This window comes from Rhinopithecus roxellana, chromosome 11, assembly GCF_007565055.1.
Source record: "Rhinopithecus roxellana isolate Shanxi Qingling chromosome 11, ASM756505v1, whole genome shotgun sequence".
Lineage (NCBI taxonomy): Eukaryota > Metazoa > Chordata > Mammalia > Primates > Cercopithecidae > Rhinopithecus > Rhinopithecus roxellana.
The window spans coordinates 96,119,324-96,146,363 of NC_044559.1; the positions used below are offsets into that span (position 1 = coordinate 96,119,324).

Below are 27,040 nucleotides of genomic sequence, written 5' to 3' on the forward strand. Positions count from 1 at the left end.
AAAAGCAAATAGCAGGTGCAAAGGGTTTATGAAAAATTTATAGAAAAAAACTCAGTATTGGAACTATTCTATCCATTTACATTTTCCCCGTAAATTTGGAAAAGTTAGTATAGCAATTCATTTTTAGAATATCTTCCCTTCAGCATACATAATCCCAGTGCTCAGTAGAAGCAGTGTTAACATTTCATTGACATATTAAAAATAGGCATATATATTGCATGTATGCTGTATGACAGCACTACAATTACTAAAATCAAGAATGCAGGATACATGTTAAACTCATATATTAGTATCCCCTACCATTGAATTTGAATAAGCCTAAATTTTAATAATCTTCTTTTATAAATTGATTCTAAAGACTTTCCTCCTATTCTTTAGTTATATTTAAGAGATAAGAAGCAACCATCACACATGCATCATGTTTAAAGCAGTAATTTATTCTGAGATTTACTTTTGTCTGTTTTCTTTCCAGTCCAGATATCAATATTTTCAAGAACATTAAAGTATAATAATCAAACATTCAATTCATAACATACATACTTATCAGAAACTTTTACAAAATGGAAGTTTTATGTTAGAAGATTTGGGCTACCAGTAATATTCACTGTGCATATTTTAAAAATAAGGTGAACAGAGTTCATTGTTTAGGGAAAATGATTATGGAGAAACTAAAATCAAGAGCAATTTTAGTCTGGATATTAATGACAGTAATCACTTTCACATCCATGACTTTAGCTGTTCCGAAGGACTAGGGGGATGACGGCAGATTATGTATCTTACTGTCAAGAACAGGGTCAGAAAAGGTCAACAATATTAACTTAAGAAATGTTTATTAAGCATCTACTATTGGCTGCATACTCCACTAGGTGTTGAGGACATAGAAATAAAAAAAAAGTTGCCTGAAAAGGTACTTGTCCACACAGTCTGGCCCAAACTAACTAAACCAGAAACCACTAAAGGAAGAAAATGACTTCTGTTTGTCTCTTCACTTCATCTTTATGAGGTGAGAATGAACACCGAAGGAAGCTTAGAGGGGAGGTATAGGCCAGAGAACATGAGAAAATGCTATTTGTAATACTTCCTAAGTTTAAGAGTAGATAAAACGTGTGCTAGAGTTGGAAAGTTTTTTGTTTTTTTTTTTCCTTTCTGTGGGGGCAATTCCATAGTCTATGACCTGATTCAGTAGGCGACTGAAAAACATTGTACAACTCTTAAAAAGGGAGGAAGAGCTCATACTTAACCAAGCAAAGGACACCGTGTTGACATGCACAAGTTTCGGTTAACACGGTATCGAGGACAGCGAGGACTGCTTGTACTTAAAATGATCATTAAGACTAATGATTCTAGTTTTGGCATTGAGAATGAATGCAGATATACAGTCATAGTGTATAGCAAAGAATATTTACAGTCACATTTCATGGACCAATAAATAATGCATTTACTTCTCAAAACGCCCAAGAAAATGTGGGAGAGAAAATGTTCATCTATATTCAAGATTAAACTTTCTAACTTTAAATCACCAGACTTCAGTTGTAAATTTATTTCAGTTGAAAGGTTTGAAGACATTATTAATGAATATTCTAAAATCCCGGAAGTGTTTAAAAGATAATTTTAAACTAATAAAAAAATCCTGCCATCATGTGGCAAAAATTGTAAGCATAAATTTATTGAGCACCTACTATGTGTCACTGTACTAGGTGATGTACTACGTTATTTCCAACACTCTGGTCATGTTTCAGTTTTCTCCATTTCTCTATCAATAACTCCTACATTGTTAATTTATATTACTTGGAATACAGCTCATTTATTCCATAAAGTTGGTCCCAAAGACGTTTCCTTATTCGAAGGAGGTGGGAAGCAGGAAGGAAACCTAAATGTAAATTCTACTGAATACTGAAGACGACTTTCTTGATATTTGTGGTTACCTGCATGGTCTTTTCAGAAATCCCCAAACTTGTACCAAGTCAAGGATAAAATAAGATAAAATCAGCAATCTCTCAGGTTCAGAGATCACATCTGTCAGCCGATGCTTCTTGCCTTAAGGTCCTGCACAGCGATGACCGCTCATTTAGGAAGGAATTCATGGCCTGTGGATACAGGCTTAGCTCTGAGTCCTGCCGCCCAGGATCCCAGGGATCTACGCGAGGAGAAGGGCGGGGAGGGCGGACCGGGTGGGGGAGGCTGAGGTGACAGCAGGTGAGGGCCGGGTGCGGATGGGGAAGTGAGACAAGCACCGTGTGGGTATTACTCATTCCGCTCTACTAACGAGGCTGCTGGCGAGCGGAACTTCTAGCCTCTCTTTCAGTCCAGCTGAAGTTCAATCTCATTGAAGTCACTTCCCAACCCGGTTCGCTTGGGGGGAAACCGGGCGTCCCTGGAAGGGAAGGGAAGGGAGTCCGGGCTGCGCGGGTCAGGTAGCCTCTCTCCGGGCGCCGCATGTCCTCGCCGTCCCCGAACCTGCCCTTCCCCTCATCAAGGGAACTCCCCGGGGAGTCCAGACTGCGATCCCTTTCCTTGGCCCCGGGGTGCGCGGGGCGGACACGCGAGGCGTGGGACTGATGGTAGCCCTGCCTCCAGGAAGCAGGCAGGCGGGAACCTCTGGGCGCTCGGAGGGGCAGCTCCGAGGGCACAGGGTCCAGAGAGAATCAGCCAGATCTCTCTCTGCTCCGGGCAGGCGCGGCGGGTGTGGCCAGCGCGGAGGCAGGACACCGCCGAGCCTCCAACTTTACCTTTCCAACTCCGACAGCCCGTCGCCTTTCTGACCACGTCCCCACGGTTTCCCAACACCCGCCTCCCTCACCCCACCACACCTGAGGAAAACTTTTCCCTCGCCCCTCAATTCAAATTCAGCAGTGCCCACGATTGCCGCAAACCGCCCGGTCCCTAGCAACAAGGTTCCGGCCGTAGAGCGAGCGCCTCTAGGTGTAAGGAAGGTGATGTCGTAAAGCCGGGAGTGTCGTAAACCAGGTGCGGTGGGGAGGGGGGAGGGGTGGAGGCGGAGGGGTGGGGGGGAAGGGGAGGGAGGGAGGGGGAGGAGGTGACTCGAGCATTTAGACACAAGCGAGAGGATCATGGCGGATGGCCCCAGGTGTAAGCGCAGAAAGCAGGCGAACCCGCGGCGCAATAACGGTGAGTGGCGGAGGGGACCGGGGAGCAGCGGAGTCAGGGGGAGCCGGGCAGCCGTGGCGCCCCCGGGGGTGAGAGGGGCAAGCCGGGCTGGGGGCGGCCGGGGCAGGGACGGCAAAGTGGAGTGGGAAAGTAGAAAGTAGTGCTCTCTGCCCCCCTCCGCTGCCGCCGCTGCCGGAGCCGCGCCGCGGCCGCTCGCTCTCCCTGAACCGTTATGTCTCTTACCTGGTCTCTCTCCGCCTAGCGGCTCCCGCCGCCCCTGCCGCCTCCCTGGACCGTTAGCCGCCGCCGGCGCCGCCGCATCCCCGGCGCAGGGCGGGCGGCCGGGACGCGCTGGCCACTTTTCTGGTCCCGGGTGGAGCGGCTGTTGCTTCTTTCGGCACTTTTCCCCACTCTTGTATCCTTCGGCGCCTCCCTCTCCACTTCCTCCCGGCCCCCTCAGCGGGATTCTCCCTCAGCGCCCAGGCCCCTGGGAGCCGCGGAACAAACTTGTGCCCGGCGCTGACCGTGCAAAGTGGCTTCCGCGCGCCGCGGCCCCGGCTGGCGCCGTCGCTCGGGCCCCGGGACTCGGGCCGGGCTGTGGGCGCGCGGCGGGCGGGCGGCGGCGGGACGGGGCTGCCGCGGGTTGCGTGGGGTCCGTGCGCGCGTGTGCGCGGGCGCCGGAGGTGCGCGCCGCGGGCGGACAGGGCTTGGCCGGCGGCGGTAAAGTTGGGACCCGCGGGCCGGGCGCGCTCGCGGAACGGGGATTAGAGGCGCGGGGGCGCGGGTCCCTAAGCGCCCCTCCTCCCGGCGCCTCCCGCCGCCCGGCCCAGAGCCCCGGCCTGGGGACTCCGCTGCGAGCCCCGCGATTGGGGTCCACGTTTGGCGGGGCGCGGCGGGGAGGCGCGGGGACAGGGCAGGAAAGGCACCCACTTAACGCCACCGGGAGCCGCGCGGATGGAGGCGAGCTGGGCGGCGGGTGTGTTTGCGGAGTTGTTACCTGGGCTTTGAGACCGGGAAGCACCACAGACAGATCCCCCTCCTGGGGCAGACGCGGTCTCTGCGCCGGGATGGGCCGGTGTGCGTGCGCCTCGCGCTTTTCTCTTTCGCTTTTTGGGGAAGTTGTTACCTGGGCCGGACGCACGGAGCGCTGAAGCCGGATAGTGAGGCTTGGATGGCGCTCTGGGTCTCGGGTGGAAGGAGGATGGGGGGAGGGGGCGGACGGACCGACGGACGCGCGGGGCTGCTACTCGCGCCGCAGCTGCAGTGTTTATTGATTTGTGCTGCTGTGCCAGGGGAAACACACACCCCTCTGCCTGGCGTGAGAGTTAAAAAAAAAAGAGAGAGAGAGACACACCGCCTGAGGGATCGAGACCTGAACATGCGGTGGTGGTTGCACAGTCGCCTTTTCCAGTTTGGAGAGACGTTGTAAGTTGATTGTATTTCTGGTTATCTCGGGGCGATGCTGTGCTTTCTCTCCCTCTAGTGCAGCAGCGAAATGTCTGCTGATTGTTATTGTCTGGACAGTTCCTGTGGCGAGAGGGGCGAGACTTGTCCGCTCGGGGGCGGCGGGAGCGCGGGGAGAGCAGCCCCCGCCAGCGCCGCCCGGGTACCTGTTTGTATAATAATGGGCGGCAACGGCCCTGCCGCCGGCCGCAGCCCAGGCTATATAAGGAATTACACGTACATTTCGGACCGAGGGGCTCGCTTTGGTTCCTGCGTTATTTTTAAAACGACTTTTAAGAGAGGGGCAATAAATGCGTCTATAATGGGACCGCTGCAGCGTCGAGAAAACGAGGAAATAACGTATTTAGGAGAAAACTCTCTCTTGCTCCCCCGCCCCACCCCCCGCGCCTGGGCTCCCTTTCTCCCTCCCCTCTGGGATGCGAAACGCGAGGTTTTGTAACCTTTCCTGGCAATTTTAGATTTTGTGTGGGATTTCCTGTCTAGAAGCAGATACGAAGATTTTTAAGCTGTTTCAAGATGTTTCCTTTCAATCCATAAATATATTTTTAATATATTCGAGTCGACATTGAAATCACTGCTTTCATGAGTGATTTTAATTATTCAAATAAACACTTGCATTTTAAAGACGTCTATTGATTATAATCGAAAGGTATTTTGGTATCCTCATTGTGGAGAGATGACTTGTTATAGCAAGGAGTGGAGCATAGGCTATTGCAATTTTAATTTCCTGTTTTAGCGTCAAATAGTGTGTGTTCTATATTGAGCTGTTGCCGCTGTTGCTGATGTGGCTTTATGAAAGGTAAGTTGGTTCGGAAAGAGCTGTTCGCTTTTTACCTTATTTAAAATGTTGATCGCCAGAGAAAGGGGCTTTTCTTGTTGCTGACGACATGTGTGTGACATGTGAGTCTGAACCACCCAGCGTCTGTGCAGCTGCTGTAAACATGTTTACCTGAACAGGAAAGAATGGATTTTTCTCCTTAAGATCCTGTGATATGAATATTACACTTGTAAGGCATATCAACAGATGACTTAAGGGGGAAAAGCGATCCTGAAAGGTACTTGAAATCAACAAGAAAGAGAGGTTCTTGATCGCTGCAGCAAATGGCAACTTGTGCAGGTAGAAAAAAGATGGTGTTTAGTTTTCTCCTGCATGTATGTCAGCCCCCTCCTGTCTGCTGCTTTCATTCTCAAGGGAGGGATTTATTTACCATGCTTGCTGTCAGTGTTTTTCCTTTGTGTTTAATATTAGAAAAACAGATTTGCGTCTGTTTAGCACAAAACGTCTTGTCTGCAGTATGCATTACTCTCAGAAAACAAAAGGTGTTTAAGGTAGCACTGTACTACTACAGGTATCTTCCATTTTCATCACTTTTGGCTCTGTCCTTGTATTTCTTTTTGTTCTCAAATGCATTTCATCCATTGCTGGTGATTATAGTTATGCTATTTGATTTAGCCTTATATTTTGCAAATTAAAAATGAAGTTATATTCTATTGTGTTGTGAAACCTCCGTATACGTGCTGGTTAATATTTCTTAGCAGTGCAGTCATATTTAAGTTGCAGATGTTTATTGGAGAGAATTGCCTGGCAAAATGTTAACTCTCAAATCTTTTTAATGAAGAAATAAGTGATGTATACAGTGGAAGATGGTCGTAGAGAGATACTTTATGTTGTTATATATATGTAAATAATGTCTTATTCATTTTTAAATAAGATGTGGATTTTGCTGCTAAGCTTCTGTAAAATATTTTAATTTCCTTTCTGGAATATGTCTGAAGGTAGGATATTAAAGGGAGTATCAGGTAATGTAACTGACAGAGGTAAACCAGTTGGGTAAGGTTTGGCCAAAGCATCAAGCATTGTGTGGTAACTTTATGATAATGATGTTAGTCGTCCATAAAGGAGTGACATTAGAATTGCTTGAATTAGTTTTTACCATTTATAATTTCATGCTTTGTTGTATTTTAAAAATCTGTCTTTTTTCTCTTTCTGCTTTCTTCTATGTGGTTTTCTTCTTTTTCTTCCTTTTTTTTTTTTTTGAAAGAAAGAGAGATGTACTCTAGCTACTAATGACCACATGCTAATTAATTCTCTTTAGATAGAATAGCAGGTACATATCCTTCTGTCATCAGTACCATTTCCCCTTGCTGTCATTGGAAACCACCAGTAGAGGATGCTAACAAAAATGATTATTGGTGTAGTAGTATCATAAGTCTCTCTACTGTGCTGATTGGGACCTTCAGTATAATTCTAAGTCTTATTGTTAATTAAAACTAGCCTTGGTTAAATTAGGCATAAGCATTTTCCAGTTTGCCAAAACTAGAAAGAAGCAGGACTGTTTTAACTTGAATAATTTTATAAATTTGAGTTATTTAAGTCACTAATTGAGATTGCTACTAATTCATTTTTGTTTTAGAGCAGTTGCATTGCTCCTTATTTTAAACAAGTTTTGTTTTATGTTCTTAGGTTTGGAGAAGAATATATAATAATTGACCCATATTTATTTTGCATATTTAGAATACTTTTTAATCACCCCTTTTTAAAATTAATAGTAAGATCCCTTAAAATACATATTGTAGATGTTAAAATACATCTAAAATGGTAAAAGTTTAAGAGTAGTAAGGAGAATTACAATTGATTGATAATACTATGTAATTATTTTTATATAACTTATGTAGACTTAGACTATGGATGGGTTGGCAGAGAGCTACTAAAAGAGGTGGTAACTAGCAGTCACTCAGATATTAGCGATTTTTAGATTTTATCTTTTCCTTCCCCTTCAGGTCTTTTCCTACTGGTAGCGCTCCCCGACCTCTTTAGTTAAGAATCAGTGCATACGTTTTAAATTTGTCAGTTGTAAATTAAGAATATAAGTTTGCTTTGAGATCTTAAATGCAGTAAAAAGTCTCTGTAGTTCGTTCGTTGCTGTATGGTTGTATTAAAATAACTCCTTTCAACAAACTATAAATTGCATATAAATAATTGCATGAGACAGTGTATTTAGTTATGTCTTTTCATTTTGTGTCCTTATAGGTATATTGGTATAACTGTAAATTTTAAGCCTTTCATTAAGTAGAACATTAAAGTATTTATTTCCTTAATTATTTTTAGTGGTGTTTCTATAAATGCATCAGTATCAGTACCATAATGGAATAGCCATAGTGTTTATCTTGAACTAAGTAGGTATTGAATTGCCAGGTAAGCCTGTGTTAATTTCTTATTTTAGGATGTCATGGTTATTCGTGTGTGTGCGTAAATTGTTTTTCATTTCCTGACAGGTATTTATTTAATTTAGTATTCTAATTCCTGAGGGCTCAGTAGTGAATAGGTGTGGTTCACTTACATGTTTATGAACTCAGAAACTTTGCCACAAAGTCATGAGATACATTGTAGCATGGAGCAAAACTTAAAGTATCTTATAAATTGAAAGTATTAATCATTTATTAAGATGACCCTGATATAAAAAGCATGTGAAATATTTGTTTAGTACTGTTTTCTTCCTTTCTGTAGTCTCCAGTATGTTTGAAATGGCATACCCTCCTATGTAGTAGCTTTTGAAGCATGTGCTGAGAAACTTCTGTTAAATTGAGAATTATATTTTTAAAATGACAGCATAATGATTTCTCATAGTTGTGTTTTTATTTTGCTTTTTCCTCCTTTTGGATTTACCTGTATAAATCACTTTTAAGCATGTGATTAGAGCCAGATGTAAACACAGATGCAGTATCATGTGGAATTATATTGTTAGCTACTCTTAACTACCTGTATTGAATTGCAGCGGAGGAGGAGAAAAATCATGCAGATGTTGGAAGAAGATATGCATTAGTGTGCAAGAGTACAACAAGACGTTAGAAAACGTGAAGCTATAGAACTAGGATTTAAAAAGGTTTCTTTGCAGTACGGTCACAAATTTATGTGGAAATGCATGCTGTTTATTTCTAATTGAGTGATAAGCTAAAATAAAAGTGCATTGTTGAAAGAAAACTCAAAAAAATTTAAACTAGAAAAGCGTCCTGATTAGGAAATACGATAAAATGATTTTTTAAAATACTTTTTAAAAGGATAGATGTTGTACATATTACTGGCTAAATAATCATTCAACTAGGTATGAACTAAAAGTAGAAAGCCAATAGAAATATATGTAGTAGAGAAAGTTTTGTAGCAACCCTAGTTAAAATTAAATTTGATCTATTATGTAGGCATTGCCATATAAATTAATCATTCTTTTGCATGGGGCAGTGTTTTGAGTATTGTATCACTAAAGGAAACATCTTTAGGACATCAGTTTTACTAAATAAAAACTTCAGTATGTTATGAGCATGTCTGGATTTTAGCCTTGATGGAGGTGGGTTACACTGTTTGTTAACCTAAAACAGGGTTGCTTAAAAAGATGGCAATATAATACAGTACTTAAGTAGCAAAATGCTCTCTAATAAGTAAAATTTGCTTTATGATTGTTTTCAGAGAAAGCAACTTAATTTTTAGAACTTCATTAATTTTGTTAAAGCATATTTTTGGAGTATAGAATACGGATGTAGAATTCAAGTGTCTATTTGTATTGTAGCTATGAAACTTTAAGGTCTTCTGTTTTCATTCTCTATGAAGTTACTTTTCTCTCTTTCTTCAAACAGCTCCCTGTTGTTTAATACACGTTCCCTCCATACATAGGGATTGCATTGATCTGTCCATATGCACATTTTTCCTCCTAATCAACATTATGTATTTATTGAGACTTGGTACTTGGAAGTTGAGGTATGAACTATGACTCTTTGTAGAAAACCTGTCAGTATGACAGCCTGGGAAAACCTTCATCTCTTTTGCAGTAACAACTACATCTGTGCTGAAATTATTCATAACAGATGTTATTCCCTTCCTCTCCCTTCCCCTCCCCCATTCAGATTTAAAATTAAATATGAATGGAAGATAAATTTATAAATTATGTTAATTTCTTTTTATTGTTTTAATCTGTATTGAAAGTCCTCTGTTTTCTCTTTTTAAAATATTCCAATTTTAAATGTTTAAGATATTCTAAGTGTTCTGATTTCAATTTTCTTTTAATAAAATGTGACGCCATTATTTAGATACCTGTTACTATTCATGGTCACCACCTAAAATATATTCTAATTTCCCTTACTCTTAAGGTCTTTGTATTCATTTAATCCACAATTCTAGCAGATTGTTTGGTTTTGGGTTTGTCTTTTTTTAAGTAGATAGTGCTGAGTGTAACCAGTTTGCTGATGCAAAACTCATTTTCTTGGAATTGTACATTTTTAATATGGAAGATCATCTTTTCCAAAATAACTTTTATCTGAAAACTGACACAGATAAGCTGAAATTTAGGGCCTTTAAGTAGAAACTCTGGAAGAGACTTTAATGTGTGTTTTCAGAAGGGGTAATGCCAGGCAGATACAGTGACATATGGAATAGCATATAGTGAAATCCTTCAAGGAGTAGATTTTCTGAACCTGGGCTCAGGTTAACCTTGCTCTGCCTTGAATACTTGAAAAGGCTGTCAAAAATCACTGTATCTCTTTTAATGTTTTCTCCTTTCTACCCTAAAACTAAGTTGCTATTCACTCTTATTGCTACATCACTTTTCTGAATCTCTTTTGATACTCTTGGTTTTTGCTTTATTTGGGAGGGAGAAAGTAAAGGAAGGAGGAATTGGAGTAGACAGAAAATAACTTTATATGAATAAATATTCATTAAGAAAATAAAGTGGAATAATTTTGGACTGGAGAGGTTTGGGAGAATCATCCAAAGCCATTTTGCAGGGAAGCAAACAATCAAAGAGATAAGATGACTTTGCCAAGTTTGTGTTGCTGGTTAGCTTGGACTAAGTCACAGCTTTTTAGGTTCCTAGTTCAGTATTCTTTTTAGTAGGTCATTTGAGCATATTTATCTAAGATGGTAACAAGAACTGGATACCATGAATTTTCAGATTTATTATAGCTAAAACCAAAATGTGTAGAATGCTTCATCATCTCAAAAAAAGGCGAGTTCTAATACATATTCATGTATCTATCAGATTTAGTAGTTGATGTGGTTATATCACTTAAAATATTTCAGATGCAGAACGTTAGTATTATTTAGAGGCATCCTTTCATTTGGATTATACTTTTGGTCATTATTCCCAATTTCAGTTCCAATTCACTCCTTCCTACCTTGGACCCAATCTAATATGTTTTATATATGCTCTTGGTTTTATAGCTAGCCTTGTAAAATTTTGTACCTCTTTTGTGTGTTTTGTATTTACTAAGTGCTACTTTGCTGTATAATTTCCTTTCCCTTCTTTTCTTTTCCTTTCCTTTCCTTTCCTTTCCTTTCTTTCTTTTCCTTTCTTTCTCTTTCTCTTTCTCTCTTTCTCTCTCTCTCTCTTTTTTTTTTTTTTTTTTGACAGTTTGACTCTTGTCACCCACGCCGGAGTGTAATGGCGTGATCTCGGCTCACTGCAACCTCTGTCTCCCAGGTTCAAGCGATTCTCCTGCTTCAGTCTCCCAAGTAGCTGGGATTACAGGTGCACACCACCACACCTGGCTAATTTTTGTATTTTTAGTAAAGACGGGGTTTCGCCGTGTTAGCCAGACTGGTCTTGAACTCCTGACCTCAGGTGATCCGCCTGCCTCAGCCTCCCAGAGTGCTGGGATTACAGGCGTGAGCTACTGCACCTGACCTACAATTTACTTTTTTTACTTAGCATTGTTTGATAGCTAGATATGTTGCTATATGTACAGTTAGTTCATTGCTTTTAACCTTGTAGTATTTCATTTATGTAGTAAGCACAAATTACCTATCAATTCCCCTAATGGCAGATTCCCAGATTGACTCCAATTCTTGGATACCAATAATTCTGTAATAAACATCCTCCTACATGTTGCTAATGGCTGTGGAAGAGTTTCGGGCACTGCCATATCTAGGGACATAGCATTGTCCAGACATAGTATTGCTGAGTATAGTTCAGTCACATATTTAATAATTACTAAATTCTGTGAAATTATTTTTAAAACAGCAACACCATTTTTTACACTCACCAACAATGTAAAAGAACTATTTTCTCACATTTTTGCCAGCCTTTGGTATTGTAGAACATTCTACATTTTGCTGATTTTTCAGTTGCTAAATATAATCTAGTAGTTGCTTTAATTTATGTTTCTCTGTTTATCAGGGAGGTTGATCATTTCTTCATATCCTTGCTAGCTGTTTGGGTTTTGCTTTCCGTGTCTGGCCTATTCATACCCTTTACCCCTCCTTTTGGATACATTTCCATTTCTTGTTGATTTCCCAGAATTCCTTGTGTATTTGAGATAATAATCCCCAATGTGTCAGTCATTTGACTATGGTACAGGAATCCTTAATTTTAATGTCAAAATATTGACTTTATGGGTAGTAGGAAGTCCTTCCTAATCTATACATTATAAAGATATTTTCCTGGATTTTCTTCCATTAGTTTCATAGTTGTATTTTTCATATTTATATGTCTAATGCATCAGGAGTTCACCTTTTGAATACAGCCTTTCTTAAGAGGAACAAATATAGCAGCCAAGAGTTTGGGTTGATCCTGTCACTTCCTAGCTATCACCCTGGCCAGGTTACTTAGTCTTTTTATGCTTGAGTTTCTCTACATGTAAATTGGGCATGACAGTCTCAGAATTGGGAAAGTTTAAATGAAGCATAGGAGGCATTGTGCCTAATACATGTTTTAAGTTTTCAACACATGTTCATTTAAAATTTTACTTATTAAATTAATTTATTTTAAATATGTCTTGAATCAACTGACAATTTTTTATCCTTTTTTCCATTATTAACTCCAACTAATGTAACTACCATCTGCAAGGGGGTTGTTGTAAAATTTGCTCATTGTTTTTGTAGCTTTGACGTTTAACATTGCTTCGTTCAGACCTTGGACAAAGCTGTTACATGATCAATAGACATTGAAGCTTCATCTTAATGCTACTTTTGGTATGTCTTTCAGCTTTAGGAAGGATTCCTTGGACTCTTTTTAAGGGGCATTATATTGAGAGAGACCTTACCATATCACTTTTATGTATAACATTGATAGGAACTTCAAGGATAATGTCCCTTTGTTTTTCTGTTACATAAATCGAAGAACCCAAGCCCAGGAATAAAAGCTGTGTATTCTATATTTGAATAGTCTAAGCAACATGGAGTCTGCACCTTCTCATACATCCATTTGGCTGGGAATATATTTAAGAAGATGGCTGTCTTACTATGTTCCTATGGTTGTAGATCAGGACTATTCTAAGACAAAAGTTAAAACCATACCCTGGTGTGTGTGTATATGTGCATGTGAACTTAATTGAGGTATAATTTATGTACAACTAATACCACTATGCATGTACATGTTGATAGAGTTTTGACATACTTATATACATGTGTAACTGCTACCAAAATCAAGATGTAGTCGAATATTATTTCCATCATCCTAAAGAGTTCTTGTGTACTCAATCTCAGCCAGTCTTCCCCAGCTACTGCCCCTAGCAAGGATCTGCTTTTGGTTACTAGAGGTTAGATTTAGTGTTTCTAGATTTTCATATAAACAAAATCATGCAGTATGTACTTTCTGTGCACCTTCTTTTGCTCAGGGTATTGCCAAAATTAGTAAGTATCAGTAGCTCATTCCGTTTGTATTGCCGAGTAGTATTCTATTGTATGAATATTGTGTCACCAAATACACAATTCGTGTTGCCATTCACCTCCAATGGAACTATTAACTTGGGTTGTTTCTAGTTCTTTGCTCTAATGAATAAAGCTACTGTGAGCATTTACATAAAAATTTATATGCATATTTATCTTACATTTTTCTTGAGTCAATACTTACGAGTACAGTTATAGTACAGGTAACTGTACCCCTAAGTACATATAGTAAGTGTATGTTTAACTTGGTAAGAAACTGCAAAATTGCAAACTGCTTGTAACAAACATTTTTACATTTCCACCAGCCATGTATGAGAGTTCTAGTTATCCACATCCTTGCGAACAATTGTCCATGTTTTTCATTTTAACCATTCTAGTACCAGTGGTAGTATCATTTCGGTTTTGATTGGATTTCACTGGTGACTAATGATGTTTGAAGATCTTTTGGTGTATGTATTGGCCACTTGTATATTTTCTTTTGTTAACTGTCTGTTCAAATAATTTGTCCATTTTTAATTGGATTGTCTTTTTATTATTTAGTTGTAAGAGTTAACTTTATATATTCTGGACCAAAATTTTTTGTTGGATACAGGTATCAAAGATATTTCTCTCTTTCTGTTGGCTTATCAGTTTTCTGAATGGTACCATTGAAGTGTCAAAGCTTTAAATTTTGGTGGAGTTTAATTCATAATTTTATTAATTTAAGCTTTGTGTCCTTTCTAAGAAGTCTTTGCCTATTCCAGATCTTCAGGGTTTGCTCCCATGTATTTTTAGAAGCTTGTAGCTTTACCATTTAAGTCTGTAATCCATTTCAGGTTAATGTTTGGTCTTAACTCACTAGAATTTGGCATAAGAATTTTTATTTGAAATTTGTAAAAATGTTTCTTAGGGCCCAACTAAGACCCAAAGCTCAGGATTATAGAGGAACACAAGTCCTACTTCCCTGGTTTTGAACATTTTTAACTGAGAGTGAGTACATTGTGCCTAGTCAGGGTTTTCAAGATTCTTCGTGTCCTTGACACATTTTAATTCACTGAAATATACTTCAATGAAGATACAGTTTCAGAGAAGGATGCCTAAGGAGAGTGGCCATAGTTAGGAGAATGTGAGTGTTGTCTTCAAGGTTTCTTATTTCCTACAAAGTTTTAAGGAATTTAGCACTATACCAATTCATTTTCATGTTTTGTAGCTTTTATCTTTAGAAAGGGAGTTTGTTTAAACCTAACATTTATCTTGAGTTTTTAAGGGACGTAGTTTTCTCCTTGAGATAAATGCTTGATCTTACTGATTTTTGGCTACATATTTTACCCCCTCACTTTTTTATAGCAAAAGAAAAAGTTTTTAGTTACTTTTAACTTTGGTAAGTTGATTACAGATGCGTTTATATTTATTTCATTTCTTAGAAAATATAGATGTTACTTATTCCTATGTAATATTTTAAGATAATTTTTTTTAAGTTTAACTTTTCTATTTTATCACCTATTCCTATTCCTTGAAAATTCATTATAAGTAACCTGTGTCTTATTTTTGTTTTTAAAGATCTCACTTTTTAATACTCCTTTTAGCTCTGTGTCTGTCTTGAATGTTCTGTATATTAATGCATAATATAATTCCTTCTGAGCTGGTATCCTTAGGTGCATTTATAGAAAAAGCATTGAACTGAGACGAAGTCTTAAATAAATTCTTTCCTTTTTTTTCTTTCTTTCCTTTTTTTTTTTGAAACAGGATCTTGCGGTGTTGCCCAGGCTGCAATACAGTGGCATCTCGGCTCACTGCAACCTCCGCCTCCTGGGTTCAAGCGATTCTCCTGCCTCAGCCTCCCGAGTTGCTGGGATTACAGGCGCATGCCACCATGCCTGGCTAATTTTTTGTATTTTTAGGAGAGATGGGGTTTCACTGTGTTAGCCAGGATGGTCTCCATCTCCTGATGTCGTGATCTGCCCACCTCAGCCTCCCAAAGTGCTGGGATTACAGGCATGAGCCACCATGCCTGGCCCGAAGTGCTAAATTCTAATATTGAATCTGCCATTATTTGGCCTCTGAAATTGAGAAAATAATTCAATTTATCTGGGCCTATGTTTGTTCTGCTGTGGAATGAATATGATGGATTATTGTATGTAAGGTAATGAGACTCTAAAGATGAGAGATATAGTACCTTGCCCTAAGGAGGTTATAGTGTGGTAGGAAAGAAAAATGAGGAAAGAAACCTTTAGAACTTTTAGAATACAGTTTGGTAACTGATATGATATTCTGTCTTATATGCATAGAGGGGATGGTGCTTAAACCAAGTCTTAAAGTATGTGTGTAGGTTATCCTCGTAAAATATCCTAGTGGAAAATAATATTCCATACAGGGGGAATAGTATGTGCAAAGGGCATGACACAGATGCACACACATATTGTGGGACTCAAGTCACGTTTGGTAAAACTGTGTAGGGTGAGTGGAAGAATGGCTGGAGATGAGGCTCGAGAATTGGATAGTAAGCAAATGAAGAATTTGGCATAAGAATTTGCTTTATATTGCTATCCTGAATTTAGATTTTATCTTGGACATGATGGGAAATTACCACAGGTCTTGAAGCAAAGAGTGACATGATTACATTTATATACAGTAAGTCATAATATTTTGTTTCTTTATATATGCAGTGTTAATATGATTAAAAATTTAATATATATACTTGTTTTACTAAAAGTGAAAAAAGTTGTAAAACCTGATGTAGCCTGCTTTCCTGAGTTTTTGCTTGTCTATTCTGATAATACTAATAGATTTGCATAGTAATTGCTTTGAAATGGTGCTGCCACTACCACTTCTACCACCACCATAAATTCATAAAAGACTTATGCTACTAGAAGCATAAGCAGCCTTATGTTAGAGTGTCTGGTATCTATGCACCAAGTTGACTGTGCATTTCTGGTCCCTGCATTGTTAAGGGGAATTGTATATATATATATATTTTTTTCCTTTTCTCAAATCAGTAAATCAGTGCAAACAAATGTGTTGTGGATTTACAAACCTATGGAATAATATGTTTTTACTTCTATCAATTATGACTCTCCAAAGACATAAAATACTCTTCACTCACTATTACTAGATAATTTTCTGGATTATTTCTGGCATTTATTAATAGTTCTGCATAGAGCTCCATCTTGTGAACCTGTTACTGTACTTTGATACCAGTTCTCTGTCATAGATATTTAATAAATAAAATATCTACCTGATATAAAATATTTACCTGAGTGTTTCTCATTCAAAATAGCTGTAATTCAGGCCTGGTATATGTTTTTATTTGAATAGAAACAGTTCACGTTTTTTTTGGAAGTTACGCCGTATACTACTAGATAGATTAAAACCAGTGCCTTTTTTTAGACCAACTGCTGAGGATATAATATTTGTCATGTTTCAACCTCTTAAGTTTAATAATTCTCATGTAAAAATTAGTGCTTGATTTATGCATCAATTTTCTAAACATTTCACATGCGATCTACTTTGTATATTAATTCAGGGACTTTTGTGTTCGATGTTATTATATAGTGTATTTTTTAACCAAAACTTTAAAAATTAACCCCATTTCATTAGTATTTGTTTATACTTTACTATACCTTGTTTACATGTTTAACCTGCCTATGTATTATCTGTGACAGTAATGAAACTGAATGGTTATAAAATGCTATATAATTTTATCAAGTCAAGCTGACTATTTTGGTGGGGAACATCATCTTCCTCTTGTTGCTAATAGATAAAGGATTTTTACTGTACTAATTTCAAAAATGGTGTAAAGCAGTAAGGCAAATCTTCACAGTCTATTCTTTGACAGTATATTAAGCATGTGGAGAGGAAAACAAGGTGTTAGCTATTTTAAGGTTTCACAGCCACACCCCCATCTTGTTCGTTTTCACCTGAGTTGTATAGAACCTGGGAATTGCTGTATGTCTTTAATGTAAAGTCAGCAGTGCAAGCAACAGTATTGGATCATATTTCCACCATTACATTCTCTGAGTTTCTGATCACCACATTCTCACAGATAAGGAAAGTAGTTGTAGATGGAAGGTCTGAAAAGTAAAAAGGACAAAGAACACAAGAAGTGGTAAATATGTTCAGGTTCAGATAGACATTGTACAAAACTTGAGAGGAGGGTAAAATTATTGATTAGTTATGGGTAGGCTTGGTAAGTTACACATGCATGTTAAAATTTCTAAGATAAGGAATAAAAATCTAGAAGGTATGTGTACCTTCCAGACTAGTAGAGAAGGGAAGTAGAACAAGAAAAAATATTCAATCTGAAAAAAAGGTAAAGAAGCTGAAGAAAGAAAACATGGAAAAGAGAAAATAAGTAAAAAGCACAAAAGCATATAGCAGCAGTAAGTGGAAATATATTAGTAATTACAGTGCATATAAGTTGAAAAAATCCTCCACTTAACAGAAACTGGTTATTAGGTGGGATAAAATAACAAAATATATGCTGTTTACAAACAATATCTCAAAAAGCATATTCTCACTTGAAAGTAAAAAGGATTTTAAAATGTATTCCTGACACTACTAATCAATAGAAATGTTGTATAGCTATATTAATATAATGTAAAGTTGGCTTTGAGGCAGAAAACCTGTCCGAGAGGAGGGTCACTAAATAGTTATAAAAGGAAGGTATAATTTTAAGTAAGTGACTACCTGATAATACACTTTCAAAATACATTAAGCAGAAACTAGGACTGCAGAAGAAATAGGTAAATTTATCATTATTATAGGTTATTTAAAATAATCTCTGTTAATGTGAGAACAAGCAGAAAAAAATTAACAAAAATAGAGATGATTTTAATAACAGGACTTACAAGCCTGATGTAATGGACATGCATGGAACATTGTACCCCGCAACTGAAGTAGAGGAGGAACACTTAGAAGATCACATTCTGGTTAAATACAACCAGTTTTAACAAATACCAGTGGATTGGCATCACATTACACTTTCTGTTTACAATGCCGTTAACTTAAATAGAAAATTTGTGTGTGTGTGTGTTTTGGAAATTAACATGTTTATTTCCAAATAACTTGTGGGTCAAAGAAAAACTTGTAATGATAGCAGTAAATTATTGTACATGACAACTTATGTATAGCTAAAGTGGGAATTAGATTTTAATGCTTACATTACAGGAATAAAGGTTGGCGAATAATAAACATGCAATCTTAAGAATTAGGAAAAAAAGCGTTCTTCCTGATTGATATGACAAGGGAATACTTAATGAACTAGAGAAAGTAAAAGTAATTCAAAGAGGAAACAATGCAACTAAAAATAGATTATTTGAGAAGAGTAACAAAATTAGCAAACCACTGGTAAGATTAATATGTGGTGAAAGAAATCACAAAGAATGAAAATTGGAATGTTACTACAAGTGTTTCAGGAATGATCAGTTTTATTTTAATGTAGTTGAAAGATTAAGTGGACCAATTCCTAAAAAAATGTAGTTCATACTGGCCCAAGAAGTAATAGAAAATGGAATAGCCTTAAAACATAAAGGAAAAATATTCTTACAAAGAAAAAAATACCAATTCTAGACAGGTTTACTGGAAAATTCTACAAAACATTCAAAGAACAGTAATTCCAGTTGTACAGAGTATTTCACAGTTTGGAAAAAGAAATGACTGTCCCCAACTTTTTTTTATGAAGCTCCAAGTATGAGAAATGATGATTGTCTTTAACTCAGATCTGTGTACAAAAATTCATAGATTAGATATCATCACATAGTAGTAACCCCTTATCCATGATTTCAGTTACCTGTGCTCAGCCACAGTCCAAAAATATTAAATGGAAAATAAAATAAAAATTCATATGTTTTAAATTGTACACCCAGGATGTGGATCCTTCCTTTATCCAGCATATCCACGCTATATATGCTACCTGCCCATTGGTTACCATTAGTAGCCATCTTGGTTATCAGATTTAAAAAAAAAAAAAAAATAGTATTTATAGGGCTTCCATGCTATCCATGGTTTCAGGCATCCTCAGGGGGTCTTGAAATGTATCCCCTGTTGATAAAGGGAAATTACTGTACTTAATAATGTATAAGAAAGTAACCCATCATAACCAAGTTGGGTTTACTCTAGAATTTCAAAGTTGGTTTTATATTAGAAAGTTCTTTAATAGAGTTTACCACATCATCTGTTTAAAGGAAAATAGTCATGTGAGCATCTCAGTAGATCCATCTGTGATAAAACTCTTAGCAAGTCAGTGAATGAGAAGGCCCCTTTCTTAACCTGATGAAGGCATTTTTTTTCAAAGAAAATTTCTAGCCCTACCTACTTTCCACTTAATGGTAAAGTATTGAAAGCATTGGTTCCCTTTGATATCAAAGGACAAGTGTGCCTGCTAATGCCACTTTTAGTCAACATTGTACTAGAAGTATAGCTAGTACAGTAAGTCAAAAACAAAATACAATGATTAGGAAGGAAAAGCTATTATTATTTGTAGATTATATGATTATCTGTGTAACCCAGAAAAATTCACAGATGAATTACTAAAAGTTTAAATTTGGATGCAGAATTATCATACAAATTCAATTACATTTTCAGACTCTTTGCTGGCATAGAAATGCAATTAAAAGGTAGCGTTATATCATTATAAAAGTATAAAACACTGAGTGCTCAATATCTTTATGGAGAAATTATAAAACATTGGCAGACATAAAGATCTAATTAAATAGCATAATGTACCATGTTTATAGAAGGAAACTTGAACATTGTAATGGTGCCAGTTCTCCCCAATTTTATCTGTAGGTTCTGTGCCATCTGATCAAAATATCGACAGGTTTTTGTGGAATTTGACACGCTAATTCAAAAACTTATATGGAAGAGCTAAGAGATAACAGCAAGATACTCATTCATGAAATGAATCTGTGATGGCACTGGGATTGCCAATCAGTGAAATAGGATGACCCTTTCAATAATTGGGGTTGTTGGTTAATTAAACAGAAAAAAATTGGAGTTGGACTTCTACCTCACACTGTTTAGAGAAACCAATGGATGGATTATAGATCTAAATCTATAGGTAAGATAAAGGTATAGGTAAAGTAAAATGGTAACATTTTCTAAAGATGATGGGCTAGAATATCTCTATGACTTTGAGTAAAGATAAAAAGGCATACAACAGAGCAAAAGATTGGCAAATATGACTACATCAAAACTAAGAATTTTGTTTCACTAATACATACTGTAGAGGGCCTAATCCAGTATTTAGCACATATCAAAATCTACCACCCAGGGAAATAAAGACTAACAATCTGATAGAAAACTGGGCTTGAATAGGCACTTCACAAAAAAATAAACTCGTTTGGCCAAGGAGTGTATTATAAGATATTCAACCTCGTTAGGAATCAGGGAAATGCAAATTAAAACCACATTAAGAAGGCATTTCACATCTCCTAGATTCTCAAAACTTAAAAGCCAACTGTTATTGCTATTGGTATAGACATGGAACAACTGAACACTTAAACCTTGCAGGTGCTAATGTAAGTAGCTGCATTCACTTTGGGAAATAATTTCACATTATTAAAGTTGAAGATACACATACACTGTGATCCAGTATTCCTAAGTATATGTCTTAGAGAAATCTCTATACAGACATACCAGGTGATGTATGTAGTTGTTTATACAGTACTGATCATAATAACAAAACAAAAATAGTAGTAGGATGGGTAAATTGTAGTATATTTATACAATGGAATGCAACACAATACTCAAAATGAATGAGTTACACCTGTGCTCAACAACCTGGCTCATCCTAGGAAAATAATGTTCAAACAAAACAAATCACTGAAGAATATAGTGTGGTTTCATTTATATAAAATCCAAGAACATGCAAAATTAAATAATATATTGTTTAAGGATACCGATACACATAATACAAGTCTATGATAAACATAAAATTTAGAAATGAGTGAGTTTGGACATAGAGTAGATATAGGTCAGGATAATGTGTGTTTAAAAAAAATGACAGTGAATACTCAGATATTTATTGTATTTACTCATTATACCTTAAATTTATAGAATTCTTTAATATTTGATATTAATTACTGATAGTAATTTATGGCTACTGATAATCAACATTTAATCTAGAATAGTAACTGAAAAAATAAAAGTGAATGATTTTTGGGAGAACTCAGTATTTGCCATGTATTTCCTATATAGGTATGTTTAATCTTTCTGCATTCTCAAATGTAATCAATTTCTTTTGAGTATCTTTAGTATTTTGTACTATCTTTGTATTTAATATAGCAGACAAAGCATAATAATTTCTTTTCTTTTCTTTTCTTTTTTTTTAACGGAGTCTTGCTCTGTCTCCCAGGCTGGAGTGCAGTGGCGCAATCTCAGCTCACTGCTGCCTCTGCCTCCTGGGTCAAGCGATTCTCTTGCCTCAGCCTCCCCGGTAACTGGGATTACAGGTGCCCGCCACCACGCTGGGCTAATTTTTGTATTTTTGGTAGAGATGGGGTTTCACCATCTTGGCCAGGCTGGTCTTGAACTCCTGACCTCATGATCCACCTGCCTCGGCCTCCCATAGTGTTGGGATTACAGGTGTGAGACATCACACCCGGCCTAAGCATAATAATTTCTAACCCTGGTTGTGTGATGCTCCAAAATGCATTCATTTATTTTTAGGGGTATAGGCATTTTTAATTCTTTTACATTTTTCTGATCACTAAATTTACATGGCTTCTACCTTTACATATTTTCAGTTTATTGACCACCTTTTAGGAAGTTTGAGAAAGATATTACCATATTATTTTTTTTCTAACTTAAAATATGTGTATTCTTACTATTGCACTTGTGGATATAACATTTCATTTTAGAATACTTACATTTTATTTTGTTTATCAAACAATAGTATTTTTGTATCAGGCACTATTCTCAATATTGTTAAAATATTCATTTAGTATTCATTGCAACCCTATGAGAAAGATACTGCTATCTTTTTTTGATAGGTCAAGAGAAACTGAGGTACAGAAAGTGTTGGGTAAGGTCACTTAGCTAGTAAGTGGAGCCTATGTTCAAACCTAGGCAGTCTGGTTCCACAGTCTGTGCACTTAACCACTAAGCCATAAAAGACCGTATGAAGTAGATCTCTAAGAGAAGTATGTCATCTATTTCAGTGTTATTTAATAAACAGAGTACTATTTTTGAGCGGTGCCAGCATATTGTCAGATTATGATGAAATAATTATATTATTCCCTTTGTTTGATCTGAGAATATAAAAAGTAATATTGGTAAATTACACACTGCTGGACATTGCTTAGATTTATTCTTCAATGAATTTTGTGTCTGTATGTTCAGTGATATGAGAAAAATAGATAGGCGGAAGTACCTGTTAGTCTGATTGCAGATCTACCCGTAATGCACAAATGGTGATAGTGTACTTTCTTCTTCCAAAGGTGGGTTAATGGAGTCATGATTTAAAATAAGAAAGTTTAACAGTAGCATGTATAAATTTGATATTTATACATCATAAGTTGTATATAAATCATTTATGGGAGAGTGATATTTGATTCAGGGATGTTGACATGATACCTTTGGGAAATTCTCATAGTAAAATAGAGTTAGACTGTCAATAGAGAAAGTTCTAAGTGATTTGTGAAGAAACTAGTAGTAGTAGTCTAAAGTGAGGCACCAGGCAAAGAGAGAAGAATCAGACAAATCCTTTAGAGTAATAGTTCTTTACCCATTTAGACCCACACTCCATTTAGAGCCTTTACTTTAGAAGTTCTTGAGAGATCTCATCCTATGGGCATATATGCTCACCATATATATATATAATGTCTCTAAGAATTTCAGCTTCTCTTTGTGCTTTTTGTTAGTTACTTTAAATAGCTTAACTTGCAGTGACACATGGTGTTAACAGACAAAACACATGACAGTTAATGACTTTTCTTTAGAGCGGAAATGGTGTATATGGCCTAAATTCACTTTTAGAGATTCTTCGAAGAGAAAGTATTTCCTGTCTCTTTGCACGTGTGTGGCATATTAGTAAGGACTTACTTTTAAATAAAAAGGAAAGCTCTTGCAGTGAAGTAAAGACGTTTAATTTGTTAAGAACCTATGTAAGGCCAGGCACTGTGGCTCACTCTGTAATCCCAGCACTTTGGGAGGCTGAGGTGGGTGGATCACAAGGTCAGGAGTTCAAGACCAGCCTGACCAAAATGGTGAAACTCTGTCTCTACTTAAAAGTACAAAAACTTAGCCAGGCATGGTGGTGCACACCTGTAATCTCAGCTGCTCAGGAGGCTGAGACAGGAGCATCGCTTGAACCGGGGAGGCAGAGGTTGCAGTGAGCTGAGATTGCACCACTCACTCCAGCGACAGAGTGAGACTCTGTCTCAAATTTAAAAAAAAAAAAAAAAAAAAAAGAGAGAACCTATATAAAATAGTTTATAGCAGTTTATAGCTGTGACCATCAAGTCAGGTAATTTGGGATGTTCACAGAGAGCTCTGGGTAATTATGACAGTGTACCACCTACATCTGGTGTTTGTTTTGCTTCATTTCTCTGCCAGGGAGAGGAGGTCATATAATATATGGTATTTTTATGTTATTTTAGATAAATCCGTATCAACACATCACAGGAGAATAAATTATACCCCTGGTAAATTGTAGTTTATAAACTTCATGAAATGTTTCTCAGAAAGTGAGAAATATTTCTTGATTGTGTCTTTAAAATTAATGTAAAATTGCTATGTTACCCCATAAGTTATTTGTGTGCATTACTGTAAGGTTTATATGTATTCATATTAAATTTTTCCTTTTAAAAATTGGGTTAAGTGAATTATCTAAGATGATTGCATTGTTTGTGGTATCAAATGTTGTTTCTCCCTTTCCATGCCAAGCATATCCTGCTTTTGGTACATGATATATTTTTTTTCAGATGTCAAAACACCTAGAGATACATTTTATGAATTACTAACTTACTTTTTTAGGACAGACTTGAAATCATTTAGAGGGCAAACTCTAGCAATATAGAAATCTGTTTTTTGTTGAATGGAGTAGCAGCTAATCTTTAAGACCCATTGATAACATTTTAGTAGTAGCACTTAACATTCAGAAAGGAAAAACAAATCATCCAGCTTCTGATCTTCAGTTTTATGTAACTTTACAATTTGGTACTTGATGACTTGGTATTGGTATGAGACTGGATAGTGTGATGTTACAAACATGTGATGTTTGCCTACCATGTTCTAGGAACTGGGCCAAGTGCTAGAGATGGAATGGTAGGTAAAGCTGTGGTTCTATACTTAGGGAGTTCACAGTCAAATGAGGGATACAGTCACAAAACAGATACTTGTATAAGTGTGGTCACTATAATACAGAGAAATGGAAAGAATGGCCAGAAAAAGCTTACTTAAAAACATAATGCCTGAACTGAATACTAAAGGGAGGTCAGTGGGAGAGACAAGGAAGGGTAGATATTGATTGTGTGTGTATGAGCATTGAAATGAGAGGGCACAGGGGAATAGGAAGAGAGGAATAGCCTAAAAGGAGGACAGGAGCAAAGGCACATGGGTGAGAAACAACATGGAATGTTCTGGACATACAAGCAGATCTCTGTTGGCAGGAGTACGAGATAAGGGTAAGAGAGTGATTGGAGGTGAGTCTGGAGAGATTCGGAACCAAATCATGGGAACTTTTTAAATGCTATGTTTAGGAGCGTGAACTTCAGTTTTTTGTGAGTTGGACAGTCATTGAAGGGTTTTAAGTAGGGGCCCAATTTGATTGTGTTCAGGTTTAGTAGAGTACTCTGATAGGTGCTGTGAAGGATAAATTTGAAGGGAAAAAGATTGGAGCAGAGAGGCCATTTGGGAAGTAGTTAGCTTTGTAAGAGGTGACGAGGGCTTAAACTGACACTGTTAGTAGAAATAGAGAAGAGGGAGTCGATTTCAGAGTCTGTACATTTTTTTTTTTTTTTTTTTGATAAATAGTAAATTTAGTAGGACTCGATGCTTGGAAATGACCAGTGGGAGAGAAAAAATAGACAAGATTAACTCCAAAGTTTCTAGCTGAGGTGATTCCAGGAATAGTGATGACACCAAACAAAGAGTGAATATATGAATAATCAGTTGAGGAGACAGTATGGAAGTCAGTTCTGGATATTTTGAGTTAGAGGTGGTTGTGACATCATTAGTGGAGGAGGGCTAACAAGGCACTTGACCTTTCAACTTGATGCTGTGGGATATAGATGGGGGTCCTGGGCTGGAAATTCAGCTTGAAGAGTTCATCAGTTTGCAGGAGGTGATTGAAAGCATAAAACCATCAAGGGAAGGTGTGTGGGTTGAAGAGAAAAAAAGGACAGAAGACAGGAGCTTGGAGAACAGAAGTGTTTCAGAGTCAAGTAGAGAAAAAGAAGCCCCACAAAGATAAGAAAAGGAACTGAAAAAAATGAAATAATCAATGGGCCAACCTGAAGATCCAAGCAAGACTAGAAACCACACATTTTTAATGGAACAAATCTATATTGTTATAATTTCCTTAGAAGCCTTAAATTAGTGAGGGAGATCAGAATATAACATTAGTCTAGGATTGAGGTTTTACCAGATGGTACAGTAAAAGTTGTGAGTTTAGGGAAACCAAGTTGTTGAAGTTGCAGCAGTTTAGATGATCAGCTCTGCCAAATATTGCAAATTATGTGCTGTACATTATTCTTTACATATATTAACTCTTAACCCTCACCACAACCATAGTTGTTACAGAAGATTCTAGAATGTAAGTTCCATAAGAGCAAGGTATGTATGTTTTGTTGTCTGTGCTATTCTCAGTGCCTGACATACAGAATAGGCCCAAATACTTGTTGAATAAATGAGAGAATATGAGGTACATACTATTATTCCCATTTTACAGATATGGAAACTGGGTAAGAAGAGATTAAGTAACTTACATACACAACTATTTAGTGGTAGAGCCAGTAGGAAAGGAATTGAGCCCAGGATTAGGGAGCTGATGGAAAATAGAGAAATTTTAGGTCTGGAGATCTCTCTGAGAATAGTGGAAATGAAGGCATGAGAGATGTAGAAGGGTTGAAAGTTATCATCAGAGTGTAAAATGGTGGAGTTTATGATTTTTTGAGATAGGGTTGTTCAGTGTTATGACAGAGGGTCAAGTCTTAGCAGTGGAGTACAGTTTATTATTGAATCTCTGTAGGCATCTATGTAGATGTTGAAAGCTCCTAAGGTTATAATAGAAGTTTTAATAGAGAGGAACATTATGATACCATCCTCAAAATGAGGTGGTATAATTGGAGATCTACAGATAAGAAGCAGCAGAGAGTGGAATAGATAAGCTTTCTTACTTCAATTCTAGCTTTTTAAACATAGATTGAGGTTAGATCTGGTTTGCAGAAAAGACAGGAATAAATTGGACTTGCTGTATATAATTTATTCCCCCATATGGATAAGCTTGTTGGAAAGCTCCAGAAATATTCAGAATATAAATACAAAAGTTTCAAATTTTACCTGACATGCCAGCTCTACTTAAAGTATGAATTCTAAATCTTGTATCTCTCCCCTGCAAGAAAAGCTACCTCCTTTTTTTATAGTAGTAGAGCAAAATTTTTGTTTGTGTTTGTAGCAGCACATCTCACCTCTTTGTTTCATAGCTGTTGGGTACACATTCCAAGGATGGTGAAAACAAAATGCACTTGCTCTTCTAATTTTTAGCCACTGGCCTAGTGGATTGCATTTATTCTCAGTTTCCTTGCCGATCCTTTTACCCTTCCCCTCCCCCATTTTTCTTTCTGGGTGGTTTTGTTTCGTGAAGCTCTTGAGAGCTTTCTATGTCATATTGTGGCA

The 27,040-nt window shown here is 37.5% G+C and overlaps 1 protein-coding gene across 14 annotated transcripts in view; it reads left to right on the forward strand.

The window, feature by feature from the left end:
* The first annotated feature begins 3,005 nt into the window (after nt 1-3,005).
* ZEB1 (zinc finger E-box binding homeobox 1) overlaps nt 3,006-27,040 on the forward strand; it is a 206,366-nt gene continuing 182,331 nt past the window's right edge. For 3 of the 14 annotated variants that reach the window (XM_030940680.1, XM_030940682.1, XM_030940684.1), the window contains exon 1: nt 3,050-3,129. Coding sequence is in view for 3 of the 14 variants with exons in the window: in XM_030940674.1 (XP_030796534.1) it covers nt 3,072-3,129 (58 nt within the window). In the remaining 11 variants the exon portion in view is untranslated. Of the gene's footprint in view, nt 3,130-4,988; nt 5,372-27,040 lie in introns of those variants that run through there. The other 11 variants (XM_030940679.1, XM_030940683.1, XM_030940686.1 and 8 more) reach the window with 7 other exon arrangements.